This window comes from Solenopsis invicta, chromosome 16 (genome assembly GCF_016802725.1).
Source record: "Solenopsis invicta isolate M01_SB chromosome 16, UNIL_Sinv_3.0, whole genome shotgun sequence".
Lineage (NCBI taxonomy): Eukaryota > Metazoa > Arthropoda > Insecta > Hymenoptera > Formicidae > Solenopsis > Solenopsis invicta.
The window spans coordinates 7,940,419-7,953,534 of NC_052679.1; the positions used below are offsets into that span (position 1 = coordinate 7,940,419).

Consider the following 13,116-nt stretch of genomic DNA (forward strand, 5'->3'; position numbering starts at 1 on the left):
GATGATAACATTTAATCTCAGAACTCGAAGATAACATTTAATCTCACAATTTTCGAATTTTGAAGAAATTATATCCTGCTACACTAAATAGACTGTCTGCATTATTTTGAGTTATACAAAAATTTTTAATATATCTAAATGTCTAAAAAGAATTGAATATATAATTCTTTTGCAATCATAACGGCTAAAAGTAAATGATTATGAATAATTAAATTAAAAGAATAATTATTTGTTACGTAATAGTATTTTTTTATTTTCAGCCTTGATTTAAAGCAAAGAAAATAAATCATAATATATGTACAGTTTTGACATGAATCTTTCAACCGTTTTCTTATAAAATAATGAATTTTTTTGTATTTTTGTATTTTTTGTTTTTTTGTATTTTTTTGTTTTTTTGTTTTTTTTTTTTTTTTTTTTTTTTAGAAATATTAAATCGATTTTTATAAAGTTTTTTAATTTAAAAAAATTATTATTTGATAGGTCGCTTTCAAAAAATTATAATTTTATTAAAAGTTATAGGTAATTGAAATTCTAAAAACAAAATGTTTTAAACTATAATTAAAACTAAAAAAGAAGCTGATTTAAAAATTCAGTCAAAATGCAAGCAGCCAGTGTGAGGAAAAAATTTGGATATGTCGACCCAGCAACAAGAGAAAGAAGCAAAAATAGGTAAGTTTTGTCCTACATGGTTTCACAATTATATTGTCTACTGTCCTTAATAGGTATATCCAATTTTTAACTTGGATGTTGGGTGTACTTTCCAATTGAAACACCAACAGTTATGGTGTATAAAATACCCAGATGTTTTCAACTTAGAAATAATTATTCTCAAGTGTTGATTAGCAGATATATATGATTGTGTATGTACAATACATGATAGATTCATAAATTTAGCAAATCGAGATTTCAACATTATCATATTTTAAATATAATTATTTTATGTAAAATTTATGAGTCTATTGTATACTAAAAATGAAAATGTAGTAAAAATTAATTTTGTTGCAAAGCAGATATTTGTAGCCTGCTTTAATTTAACATATGTTTCATACTTATCAGTTTAGTAAGGCGAAAGGTTTTAGCAATAATTTTATGAAATGTATTGTTCTATTCCACATGGATTTACGACTTAAATTAATTTTAATAAATTTGTTTTATAGGCCATTAACTTCAATCCTGATTTTACACAATTCCAAATTTTTTTACATAAATAAAATAACAAAATTAAAGAAGACAAAAGATGATTTCATATTAATAATAAAAAAAGTTTGAACGCATTAAACAATTTTTTTATGTAGTATTATATGCCAAATGGAAAGGTTCCTTTATTAGAACATGTTACACACATGTGCCTCTCAAAACTTCGAAAATTCATCAAAGGAAAGTAAATTACGACAGGAGGAAGTAGGTAATATCAGAGAAATGGCGCCGTCCGTCCAATTTTAACTTTTACCGATTTTTTAAGCGATTTTAAGGAACGCATAATTAAATTATCATTATTTTTAATTTAATTTAATTATTAATTTTTCTTGCAATACGTATAATAAAAATAATTTTTATTGAAAAATTATCTTGTCCTACGTAACATTGAAAGAAACGTTTGAGAATTTAAGTTTAGTAAGGCAAAAGATTTTAGCAACAATTTAATGAAATGTTATTTTACAATGAAACTTGGCATAGAAGTTTTTGTTAATTTTTACTATGTTTTTATTGTTCGTATGTGATAGACTCATCAAAGTAGCAATAGCAATTAAGCGAAAGATTTCAGTCATGGTCCAATATGATACATGAATATATGTATTAAATCATTTATAATTAAATAACAATAAATTAAAATAATTGAATAATAATCTATGCTTTAAAAACACAAAAATTATAAAAGAAATTTTGTGTTATTAAAGCAGAGAATTTGTGTAATTAGAGAATATTTATTTATACATTTCAAATTCGTGCACATTTTGCATACGCATAAGGTCACAGCGCAAGATCAGTTTGTTACGTTACGTCGGTATGACAGGTTTCCTAACCTCAATAGTCGCCAACTTCAGCGTTTGATATCGGTTCGCGGAGCAGAGCGACACTTTTTTTCTGCCAGACTCGTTCGTTTTATGCAAAAACGCATCGAATGAGCCTAATTTCGTCAAAATCGAAGGTGATAAGGGTATTCTGGATAATACCTGCAAAAATCACTACAGATTTGATTTTATAGGTTATGTAATATCTCGGTTCGCGTATAAACCTAGAAAATGTTAAGCAGACTGTTAGAAAAGTGGTTTCAAGTAAGAAACAAACAAGACGCTTTGCACATAAGGCGAAGACTTTCGCTGCTTTATGCTTTCATGGGATGGAATGCTTTTGGCGTCTTGTTCTATATAATTATGAAGGATCGAATACCAGAGGACTCTAAAGAACGAAGTAAGTCTGCGTTTTATTGACTTTTAATTTGTCCAAGAGATTAATGAAACATCTATTTTTCGCAGGAATTGCCTATGGACTTTTGAGTGGTATGTCTAGCAATATACATGTATATCAAGTATCAGGTTTGACGCTTACCAATGATTTTGATCTGAAGTCTAGTCAAGAAGAGAAAAAAAGTGAGAACGAAAACACAACTACTAAGACAGACGATCATTAGGTAATGCATAATAACTACTGTTTCTCTTTTGTAATATTGAATAATATGTATTAGCAAAAGGCAAATTTTGTAAGGCTTTACACTATCTACATGTATACAAAATACAGAGCTATATTAATCACACTCGTCGTAATGTTTCCAAGGAATCTTTCCTTGGACAGTCAAGAAAGAAACGTACAATATATAACAATCTTTCAGCAAACTTTTTCTCTTTCAAGGAAGAGATCTTCGTAAGGCAACAGCGCCAACATTGGAACCGCCAGATTCTGGATTCAATTCCTTCAGTCTCTGTTCCATTTCGCATAGCAACGCCGATCTGAAAAAAAAAAAATGGATATGCAAGATACAAAATATAACTATAAGATTGTACATGCATCAAGGAAGTTTTTGTTTTGTATCTTATTTCTTACCTGTACTCCTCATAACGCATCACAACCTCCTCCAGTTCCTGTTTGTACAATCTGGTGAGCATGGCGTTGAAACAGTCCAATTCGGGCAAGCGAAACAACTCCCAACGCAGCTTGCGGTCTAAGGCTATTGAGGCCCTGCTGTATACATACAGCCAGTGTGGTATCTCTTCATTGAGATAAGGATTGGCTGGCACCAGGACGCTGTGAGAGTGAAAGTGAGTATGCCGCGGTGGTACGACCCGCACTGCTTGCATCTCGTGTGGATAACACGGATGTTCATATTGCGCCTGGCGTGTAATATGGCTGAAATGGGAAAGTAAGATATTTTCATTACAATGCGTTCGTCACGATGTGATATCGATGATGCTTATGAAATCTTTTAAATTTACTCACTTGACGTAATAAACGCCATATTCGGGAGACTCGATTCTTTCCCATCCCGTGGGAAGACCTTCTTTCTCAAGTGGATGCGACCAGTGCGTAGTCTTGGTGTTATGATCAATGTAATACTTTCTGCCACGGAGCGTAAAGTCGACTGACCATCCAGGTGGCAAAGGCAACTCGTCTTGCTGCTGCTCACTCCGAGAACTCGATCTTTCCGAATAACATCTACTGTAGCTATGATCGAAAATGGAAGCTCGTTAAAAAAAAAAAAAAATAGCAATTTATAGTATAAAAAAGTAAATACTAAAAATGTCTATAATTAATATAAAAGCCATGGAAAATCGTACCCAGCATTGTGACGATAAACGGAATGATTATATTCCTCGTAGCCGGCATCGACATCGAAAGGCATATAAGGCATCTGTGGTGTTTGGACCCTGTCCAAATGGTACTCGGATCCAGCGTATTGATTGATATAAGTATGTGACATTGCAGGTGATAGTTCGGGATGGTACATGGGTGTCGCGGTTCTCGAACACATGCCGTCATTCATTCCAATATTAACAGAAAGGTGAGTAAATCTATCATGAAAATAAAAGCATCAAAATATGTTGCAACCTCTCCTCGCTCTTCTGCTATAATTTATTTCATCTTTTTTTTTATGTTTCTAAAACTGTACTTTATTTTTTTAACATTGTTGTTTATCAGTTAATCAAGTATCGTTTCATAAAACCAAATTAAATGTATGTAAAGCTTATTATTAACCTTTGAGCTAAATCAGGAACAGAAGTGTTTGGCGTATATTTTCCTTCGTGGCTGCCCAGACCGACTGCACTGGTCGTGGTCTTTGTATTTCCAAACTTTTGCACCATACTAGGTTGTGGGGATATGGACTATGACACGAGAGAAGCATCGATAAAAATCAACATCTTCAACTGTCTCCTTATATGTTTCAATGATTCTTGGCCAGGATTGCTGCTTGGGAATTACGAGACATTGTAGAAAATTGTTCAAGACTCATCAATGGAAAATTGATGAACGTAAATTGTACTCTCATAGAAAATATATTTTGAGCATTATCCATGATACAGGATGCATTAATCTTGGCAGCATATTGTAATAGTATAAATTAAAAAAATATATATACAGGGTGATTATTAATGAATATCCCCATTTTTTACCATAGGAGCACGCATTTGTAATTTCTAATATAATAATATATTAGAAATACGTATCCGTTGGTAAATCATGCTCCTATGATATAAAGTGGAGACATTCATTAATAATCACCCTGTATATAATAGGAATAAAAATAATTCCTTTTTTTTAACATAAAAGCTTATAATTTAATACTGGCAAATCTCAGTAATATTCACTTGAGTTAAGTAAATTTTAGAATTTACTTTTATTTTTATTGGATTTGTGTAAGGGAACATTGTGTAATGCTATACAATATGTGATACATTTATGTAAGATATAATTTTTACCGTAGAACTTGGCATCATTGAATGGTTGTTACGCCGTCTCTGCCTTTTGTTCGGCTCTGTCGTCCACACGTTGATAACTAAATACAAGTAACACAAATTGCATAATTGATAATTTGATTGCAAAGTGTTACAGACGAATGGAATGCAACAATATACTTGTTTTCTTTTTAAAAGAAAAGAAAATGCATTTGATTAATCCATTGTTTCATTAAAAATTTATCAATATAAATTTTACGTGCTAGTTTGTTGATAATATCAAATGTGATGTGTAAGATACATGAATAGCAGATACATGAAAACAAAAGAAAATTCTCAAGAATTTTGTGTACATGTAAGATAATACACATAATAGGAACAAAACGTCGCATTCATTTGATTTTAAAATTTTACTCTCCCTTTTTCACTCTCAATAATCTAATATCTCTCCTGGTAATACACATACATTTGTCATCGATCTGTACATTAAATATAAAACGTACACACACATATAAAAAGTGTTAGTACAAAAACGTTGCTGAATAAATCATTTGTCTTTCAGCTGAATTATGAAGCTACTGTAAATGAAAAGAGTAATGAGAAGTACTGAGTAAAAGTGACAAAGAGATGCAAGGGGGAGACAGACGGAAAATAGAAACGACTTTTTCTGAGATACGTACTCGGCATCTCGGGTGGAGTTTCCTTCTTCACATATTTACCGACTACTCCCTCCTTGATCGTCCTTAGATCCTTGTTTTTTCTCGATAGCATGTTAGCTCACGTCCAATCGCGTCAGAACATAAACATAGAATCGGAGTGGGAACTGTCAGAATCGCGGTCAGGTGTGAACGTTTAACGAAACATCGATGCAATCTAACCTACTGGATGCGTTGAGAGTCGCAACATTTACGCGAAAAAAAGGCCGAGTATGTTAAAAAGAAAGAGAACGAGCACTATCGCGTTAACGAGTAGAAACCAACAGAGAGAGAAATTAACATCGCCAGCCCGTCGCCTCACATCTCGAGTATTTAGAAATGTCGCTTTTCACCCCCACGAAGATGTCATCATCGACGGTCGTGGGTTAATTCTCCCGGAAGGGTCGAGATGTCGCTTCCAGCGTTGTCGAAATATTCACTAGAGTCGCAGAGAGTTCATTGGCTCGAGTTAACTCGAATATCGACGCGACTGCCGTTAGAAATATCAACGGAAAGCGGCCAATGGCATTCAGTGGAAAAGGCAGCTCAGCGCGATACTTAATTACGATTGCTCGGATCCAGCGCGGAACTAAATTCAAGAACCAATCGTTAAAGATTTATTCAACCGTCGTGTGTTTTCCGAACGCAGTCGGCAGCAGTCGGTACACACACACTCACACACACACACGTGCTCAGAGACCGCGCGCGCGCGCGCGACTCGCCGGCTTGAAAGCGGAGCGGCCAGACCGCGGAGTAACGGAGCAGGGGGTGAGGAAACGGCTGGCAATCGAATAAAAAGGGGGAAGAGGTACGATTTCGCGCGTTCACCGCGATTCTCTCAATTACTTTCGACGGACTCGGCGGCATAGTATCGGACTCGCCGGTCGGATAATCGACTTGGGCGAAAGGTGAACGCTGTCACGAGAGGCTGACGATGTCCGTGATGGGTAAGGTGAGTACTTGCGCGCGATTTAACCTTCTTTTGACGCAGGTAGATGGGCAGGCGGCTAGACAAGTGCCGAGAAAGAAAGAGTGAGTGAGAGGGAGAGGGGGAGGGAAAAAAAAGACCGCCCGCTCTGCGTGCCGGTGATCGCTGGTGATCACGCATAATCATTTCGCTGTAACGTCTCGAAGGAACGTTGACGCGTCGGCGACGATGTATTCGGGATTGGTACTTTCGCCATCTCGAAATCCTGAGAGCCACGGTCGCGCGAATATCAAAACCCTACGTTTACTCGCGACAATTGAGGCGACGGAAGCGCGTCGACGATTGTCGCGAGGTACACGGGGAAATCGAACGCCAGTCGGTTTCAATTCTCACTCGAGAAACTCCAGAGAATTCCTGCTGGCGAAACTCTCTTCTCGGCTAGTGAATATATCCGATAACGAGAATGTAACACGCCGATACAGCGTGTCAACGCGTCGTATACGTGCGAGTGCTTACGCGCGCGCGCGCGCGCGGAATTCTACCTCTCTCGAAATTCCAGCCTAAAGTGTAAGCGAATGAAAGTCGCGAGAATGATCAAGCTAAAAGTGCAAAAGTTGCAGCGTTTTTTTTAGTACTATTTCTGTCCCAAGTTGAAAACTCAATATTTCTGTACTTTTTATTTTGAAATTGCAAAATGAGTTCTCTCCTACTTTCTTTTTAAAATTTGTACTATTAATTTATAAAAAAAATTACAAAAACAAATTTGCATGCGTAAAAGTTGCATGATTTTAAAAGCTAGCTTCAGAATTTTGTACGTATTGCCTGTTATTATTAATACTTATTAAGAAAAATAAAATATTTGTATGCAACAATTAAGTTCTGCTAAGCGCCTTTTATTTAAAATAATAGACGGAAACTATATTATAAATAAATTCATCGTCATTAACACCAACGGTTGTGAAGATCACGTTTAATGAATGCGCGTTTCAACACTCGATAACTCGTTCCTGTTTACATCTGCCGATGGTTTTTTTCCAGTATGTTAATCAGGTTTTCTAACCAGCTTCAATTATGTTGAATTTTCAAGGCCAGTTGCACAATTGAACACTGTTGTATATTTATGCCCTTTCTTATTTCTTTTTATAGCCGGTACTTTACTCCTACTGGCGGAGTTCCTGCTCTTGGAGGGTAAGAATTGGTGAGTAAGAGCTTGCTCTTTTTTATATTACATATATAATTCTATATAGGTAAATTTTATATATATAAATTGTTTTATACATTGAAGATAAGCATCAATATCAAATATGTGAGCTGTATTTTAAATTTAAAATTTGAATTTAATTTTTAATTTTTATGAATGTTATTGTTGCAATTTATAAACGTTATTTCGTAAATAGAATGAATTTTATGTTGCTGTGTAGACAGCTTATTTTTTAAATATATTTTTAATGTTTATAAACTTAAATGTGTTTTTGATGTTTATTTATAGCGTTGAATCTAAAAGAGATACCGTATGATATAAAGCCCGTTAGTCTGGTGAAGAGTGGTGGAGAACAACATTCTAATGAATTTCGCGAGATTAACCCAATGGAACAAGTTCCCGCGCTCCATATCGACAATCATACCCTGATAGAGTCTGTGAGTAAATTCAATCATAGTTAAATATTTTTGTTATCATGATCATTTCTCAGAATTTATAATAACAATTTTTTTTGAAATATAGCTAAATATTCTACAATACTTGGAAGAGACTAGGCCGAATCGTCCATTGATGCCAGCGGATCCTGTCAAGAGAGCTAGAGTGAGAGAGATTTGTGAAGTAATTGCCAGTGGTATACAACCGTTGCAAAATCTTGTTGTTCTAATCTATGTCGGAGAGGAACGTAAGAAGGAATGGGCACAGCATTGGATTACTAGAGGGTTTACAGGTATCGTAATGATAATAAAAATTGCAGTAAGGTGATTGTAACACGGTTGCAAGAAAGACGAGTTTAAAATTTTTTTTAATTTTTAAATCTTTAAATTTAGATAAATCGATCTCTAATAAACAATTTTTAATAAATTTGTATATTTAAGTGTGTTGTCTTAAAATGCTGGTAATATGAAAATTAAGAATTTGCAATTATAATATAACTTATTTGAATATCAAGATTGTCGAGAAAAACATTAGATAACATCGCGATTTCTGCATTTATTAAAAAAAAAATCGACACGCCTAGTTATTAATATAGGAAATAATGACATTTCAATGATATATTTACATGTATAATTACTCTGTTAAGTACTGATAAAACTATTTTTCAGCCGTGGAAAAATTGTTATCGTCGAGTGCGGGTAAATATTGTGTCGGTGACGAGATAACATTAGCGGACTGTTGCCTGGTTCCACAAATATTCAACGCACGAAGATTTCATGTTGATTTGAGACCCTTTCCTACGATTTTGAGGGTGGACCGTCATTTGGAACACCATCCAGCCTTCACTGCAGCTCACCCCAACAATCAGCCCGACTGTCCGCCCGAGGCGACTAAGTAGCAAGCGAGGCAGACCACCCTCTTCCTCTTCTAATCTTTTAGAAGGGAGAAAAGGGATGGTCGAACATTATGTAGTATCGTAGTGATAAAAGGTGAAAGAGTTTTATCGCATTTGTTTGCATTTCTCGTTCTTCTGCATTTAAATTGTAGCGATTAAAAATTTTGTTTCTACATCAAAAAAATGGTCTTAAAAAAAGATTAAATTAAATAGCATAATCTAATTCATCAAACATTAATTGAACGTATTTTTAATTGTACGAATAGGTCCAATCTTTGGAATAACAAATATACAAGAAACAAAACTTTTATTTTTACATTTTTAGCTGATAAATTGCATCATTTTGATAACAGTATTTATGTGTTTCAAGAAATTTATTCCAGACTCGATACAGTTTCACCTTTTATCATTTATGAACTGCGTATTAGCACTGAAATGGCTAGCGGCGCCACAAAAACGATTATATCGAGCTATGGTCTTGATTTAAACATCCTGTTATGATACAATGCCGCTTATTTTAGAACAAAGATACGCCATTTCTACACTCACGTAAGAGCAAAGGAAGAGCTATATTGGCCTATTTTTTTATTTTGTTACGTTTTCTACGATTTTACATGATCAATCGAAATTTATCTTCACGCGGTATTTTTACACGATATTTTATAAAGATATATTGACCTATTCTGAATAGGTTCTGTTGAAATCAAAAGTTTAATTTTTATATACGTATTATAATTTTTTATTTTATACTTGCTTGTAGTATGTAGCATAAAGGAAAAGAAGGTGTCGCTAATTGAATTCTAATGAATACCCCGAAATCTTCGCTGATATATAGGATAGTGACTCGTATTCATGTGATACGAAGTACGCGCAGATAAATTCAAACGTGAAGCGATCAAATTCGAAGGGAAACGTGTAATAAGGGAATGCGCTCTGCTCAATATCTCCCAGAATACCAACAAAAAGTACAAATCCTATATTTCCTTTGATATCTCAATTTTAAAATGTATTAAATTTCTACGTTTTATTTACACTTTAATATTTTGTTATTGTTTATAGTTACGCCTTTTCTTTGTCTAGAATGAATCAAAAAATTTTTATTACTTGAAGAAATTTAAAGAGATTTCAAAAATGTGTCAATTGTAATCGCATGAATTTGAACGTTTAAAGAATTATATGATAGATTACTGTAATGCATTATGTTGAATTTATGATACAAGACTTCAAAAGTCAAAGCAATAATTCTTATATGCATCATTCATTTATCTTTTTTGAACTTTTTTAATTTTATATTTTTAATAGTCTGGCAAAGTTCACAAAATATAAATGTAGAAAATACGAGTGAAACCAACAAATTTGTTTTTCCAATGACTATAGTGTGACCTTTTTATTTCAGAATATTAATTTTTAAGTTTATTTTTTAAACGATATTTCAGAGATAAGCAAATGTATTGAGAGATGTACACCTTTTTTTAATTGAAAAACTGACTTATATAACTGTAGTTAGATAATCTGTGATTTGTGTTGTGCAGAACTGAAGTTATTTCAAGTTACTGCAATGATTAGAATGTGCCATTGAAATACCGTTTTATAGTACAATCGCGAACGATTTTAAACACAAACGAGAAACGTGTGTCCGCGCAAACAGAATCAAAGTATATATTTATGCTCTTACGAATAGTTTTCCAGTTCGAGCATAAGCAGAGATATACCGATATTTTTCACGAATCTTTTTATAGGATCGCTCATTGTAAACCATTGTTATACATAGTTCCCGTATGTGCTTCGAAAAATTTTATACGCGAGCGTACGTTCGTCAAAAGTCAAGTCAAATCGTGTAGATATCGAACGTGACTGATCTGAAACCGGTGATCGAGTTTCACTTGGCATTCTTCCTTATTGCCGCGTTATCCTTCTCGTCCTCGTTTTGTAATTAAACAACACGTCACGATTGCATTTACATACTCGAAATTTCATATACCACACCTCGATGACTTCTCGTATATCGCGCACGTTGTCAACTGCCTTTTCGAGACTTCGACGAGTACTTCTTCCATGTAGCCTCCAGCCTTCGCAATTATTTTTCTATAGGAGATAGTATCGTATAACGAAGGTATAACAACTTCGTGCGCTTTTTAACGGAGGATTTAAGGATTAAATATATAAGATCGTCGCAACTTGAAATCATCGTCCTACGTATAGTATAGTATTCCGGGACGGGTAAAAAAAACATGCATTCCGTGTCTATACATTCACACATAGACGTATATTATAATCGACCGAGTGATTAGATAATATGTATATAATCTTTGTACGAAGTAACTTCCTATCTCATTTCCGCTCTACAAATATTCGCAGTACCAATAGGCGTATTTTCGAAAAACCAATAGAAATCTTCAACAAAAATTGTGTGTTTATTTCATTGTGATAACATTGTCTAATAATTAAGATTTATATATGATTCAATTTGTGGAAAAATATGCGAGCGAATCAAGTCTGTCTGCGCTGACTTTGAATGTATTTAATGAATGGAATCTCGCGCATTTTTAAATGTGACGTTACACTCCCTCCATCGTATTTTCGTTTCGCATTCTTCTTCACAACTTACAAAAATTCGTACAAGCGACAAGTAGTCATGTAAAAGCGGAAAATTGGTTTTATCGAAAACGAGCTGTGTTATTGTAGTGTTATCGGTAGCTCTGATATGATATTAGATATCTAACTCTGGAATATCACAATTCCGTAAGGTACAGTCGACTTTATAAGTAAATAAAGAAAAAAAAATTTACCGTCTAGTTCCCCGAGGCTTAATTCACGTTAAAGCAGTTATAGTTTATTAGTCTATATCTTATGAAACCGTTTAGTTTGCAAGAGTTTTTGTCTCCGATTTAGATGAGAAAACTGCTTGTGATATTTTAATATTAGCGGCGAATTGTATTGTGCATCTTACATTTATACGCAAGAGGAAGAACCAATCTACTTTCACGCTTCCTTACTCCATGTTCTCGCTTCGTAGTTTTCTAAAGTAGATCTAGAAACTTCATTTGTATACTTGTCTTTCGTATCGAGATCTCTCGAGTCCGATGATTATTTGATTTTTGTACGGATCCCTAGTTATAGATAAGACCATATTTGTTTTCGTTGATTCTCCATATAACTCTGTAGACTCCTCGCTGCGTATTAATCTTCCTGCCGTCTCGTTTTCGATGAGCTGGCGTATCATCGACACGCATAATCAACACACGCGTGAGATAAAGCGAGAGATAAAAGCGACACGCACGTTCTGTAAGTAGGGAGTAAAAAAAAATATGAGCAATGGATAATATTTGAATAAAACCGATTTATGCGTACGTTAGTAACAAGTCCGATAAAATGATATAACCGTGGTACACACAACTGAAATCTCCCGTCATGACGATCCTGAATAGATTCTTAGACAGCGCGTAAGATATTCGTGAAAGGACGAGCGTGAAATCGTTTTAAGCAAGAGAGAGTTGTACATTTATAAATCGATTGGGACACGTCGATTTTGTGAAACCGGGCGCGTAGATATTTTGTAAGCGAGAGAATAAATAAATAGGGAAACGATCGCGCTATGTATGTTCACGCTGCTTATAGCGAATAAAAAAAATTCTGTGTCGATAGTGTATGTATAATAAGTACTTCGTAGTAGAGTCGCGAACGAAAAAAAAAAAAGATCAAAACAGTAAGTGCATTCGTAATTGTACACTTATTACTCGAATAAATAAAGAGCTACGTTTTGTCCGTAGAGGCAGATTTTTTTTATTTCAAGCGAACTGTGTAACGATATCCTACAGATACTCTAATAACTACATGTTTCTCCTATCTAACAAGATCTGCACACTTCCGCGGATATCTTTTGGCGAGCTTTTCGCAAGTGTAAATTCAATTTTCTTTTTATTTCTAAACTCTCAAGTATTTAAATTTATCTATCACTCATCCCCCTTTAACTCCAACCGTTAATTGTTATTTACGGTACGATTGTATAGCGCAAACCGAAAAATCAACAGCAACATGAAAAAATTTTATTTGTCTAAAATTCTACTAAAATA

General features: G+C 34.2%; 3 protein-coding genes across 8 annotated transcripts; 2 read left to right on the forward strand and 1 right to left on the reverse strand.

Annotated features, from left to right (window-relative positions):
* Positions 1-1,972: 1,972 nt before the first annotated feature.
* On the forward strand, positions 1,973-3,015 carry LOC105192943. 4 transcript variants are annotated; one of them, XM_011157231.3, is made up of 4 exons: positions 1,974-2,149; positions 2,207-2,412; positions 2,478-2,632; positions 2,851-3,004. In XM_011157231.3, the coding sequence occupies exons 2-3, from the start codon at positions 2,244-2,246 to the stop codon at positions 2,630-2,632; spliced, it is 324 nt and encodes a 107-aa protein (XP_011155533.1). In that variant the 5' UTR covers positions 1,974-2,149; positions 2,207-2,243; the 3' UTR covers positions 2,851-3,004. The 4 variants fall into 4 exon arrangements, with proteins under 4 accessions (XP_011155534.1, XP_011155535.1, XP_011155533.1 ...); XM_011157232.3 differs by having other exon boundaries at positions 1,973-2,412; positions 2,831-3,015; XM_011157233.3 differs by having other exon boundaries at positions 1,973-2,412; positions 2,855-3,015.
* LOC105192941 (protein salvador homolog 1) lies at positions 2,653-5,660 on the reverse strand. Of its 2 annotated transcripts, none has more exons than XM_011157228.3 (7): positions 5,570-5,660; positions 4,914-4,990; positions 4,192-4,319; positions 3,774-4,007; positions 3,436-3,660; positions 3,043-3,345; positions 2,653-2,948 (listed from the first exon to the last, which is right to left on the reverse strand). In XM_011157228.3, the coding sequence occupies exons 1-7, from the start codon at positions 5,658-5,660 to the stop codon at positions 2,846-2,848; spliced, it is 1,161 nt and encodes a 386-aa protein (XP_011155530.1). In that variant the 3' UTR covers positions 2,653-2,845. The 2 variants fall into 2 exon arrangements, with proteins under 2 accessions (XP_011155530.1, XP_011155531.1); XM_011157229.3 differs by having other exon boundaries at positions 4,192-4,401; positions 5,570-5,626.
* A 642-nt stretch (positions 5,661-6,302) lies between these two features.
* On the forward strand, positions 6,303-12,814 carry LOC105192944 (probable maleylacetoacetate isomerase 2). Of its 2 annotated transcripts, none has more exons than XM_011157235.3 (5): positions 6,303-6,536; positions 7,659-7,710; positions 8,002-8,150; positions 8,236-8,440; positions 8,817-12,814. In XM_011157235.3, exons 1-5 carry the CDS (start codon positions 6,519-6,521, stop codon positions 9,044-9,046), a joined length of 654 nt encoding a protein of 217 aa, XP_011155537.1. In that variant the 5' UTR covers positions 6,303-6,518; the 3' UTR covers positions 9,047-12,814. The 2 variants fall into 2 exon arrangements, with proteins under 2 accessions (XP_011155537.1, XP_039314554.1); XM_039458620.1 differs by lacking the exon at positions 6,303-6,536 and adding an exon at positions 7,349-7,549.
* The last annotated feature ends 302 nt before the right edge of the window (positions 12,815-13,116 follow it).

What these genes read in the sequence shown, in the direction of transcription:
- LOC105192943 (XM_011157232.3), top strand. Translation starts at nt 2,244, where the DNA reads ATGTTAAGCAGACTGTTAGAAAAGTGGTTTCAAGTAAGAAACAAACAA. An exon ending in AGAGGACTCTAAAGAACGAA is followed by an intron (nt 2,413 to 2,477) that starts GTAAGTCTGCGT and finishes TATTTTTCGCAG; the next exon opens with GAATTGCCTATGGACTTTTG.
- LOC105192941 (XM_011157228.3), bottom strand. Translation starts at nt 5,660, where the DNA reads ATGCTATCGAGAAAAAACAAGGATCTAAGGACGATCAAGGAGGGAGTA. An exon ending in CAATGATGCCAAGTTCTACG is followed by an intron (nt 4,320 to 4,913) that starts GTAAAAATTATA and finishes CTCGTGTCATAG; the next exon opens with TCCATATCCCCACAACCTAG. An exon ending in ATGCGTTATGAGGAGTACAG is followed by an intron (nt 2,949 to 3,042) that starts GTAAGAAATAAG and finishes TTTTTTTTTCAG; the next exon opens with ATCGGCGTTGCTATGCGAAA.
- LOC105192944 (XM_039458620.1), top strand. Translation starts at nt 7,490, where the DNA reads ATGCGCGTTTCAACACTCGATAACTCGTTCCTGTTTACATCTGCCGAT. An exon ending in CTCTTGGAGGGTAAGAATTG is followed by an intron (nt 7,711 to 8,001) that starts GTGAGTAAGAGC and finishes GTTTATTTATAG; the next exon opens with CGTTGAATCTAAAAGAGATA. An exon ending in ATCATACCCTGATAGAGTCT is followed by an intron (nt 8,151 to 8,235) that starts GTGAGTAAATTC and finishes TTTGAAATATAG; the next exon opens with CTAAATATTCTACAATACTT.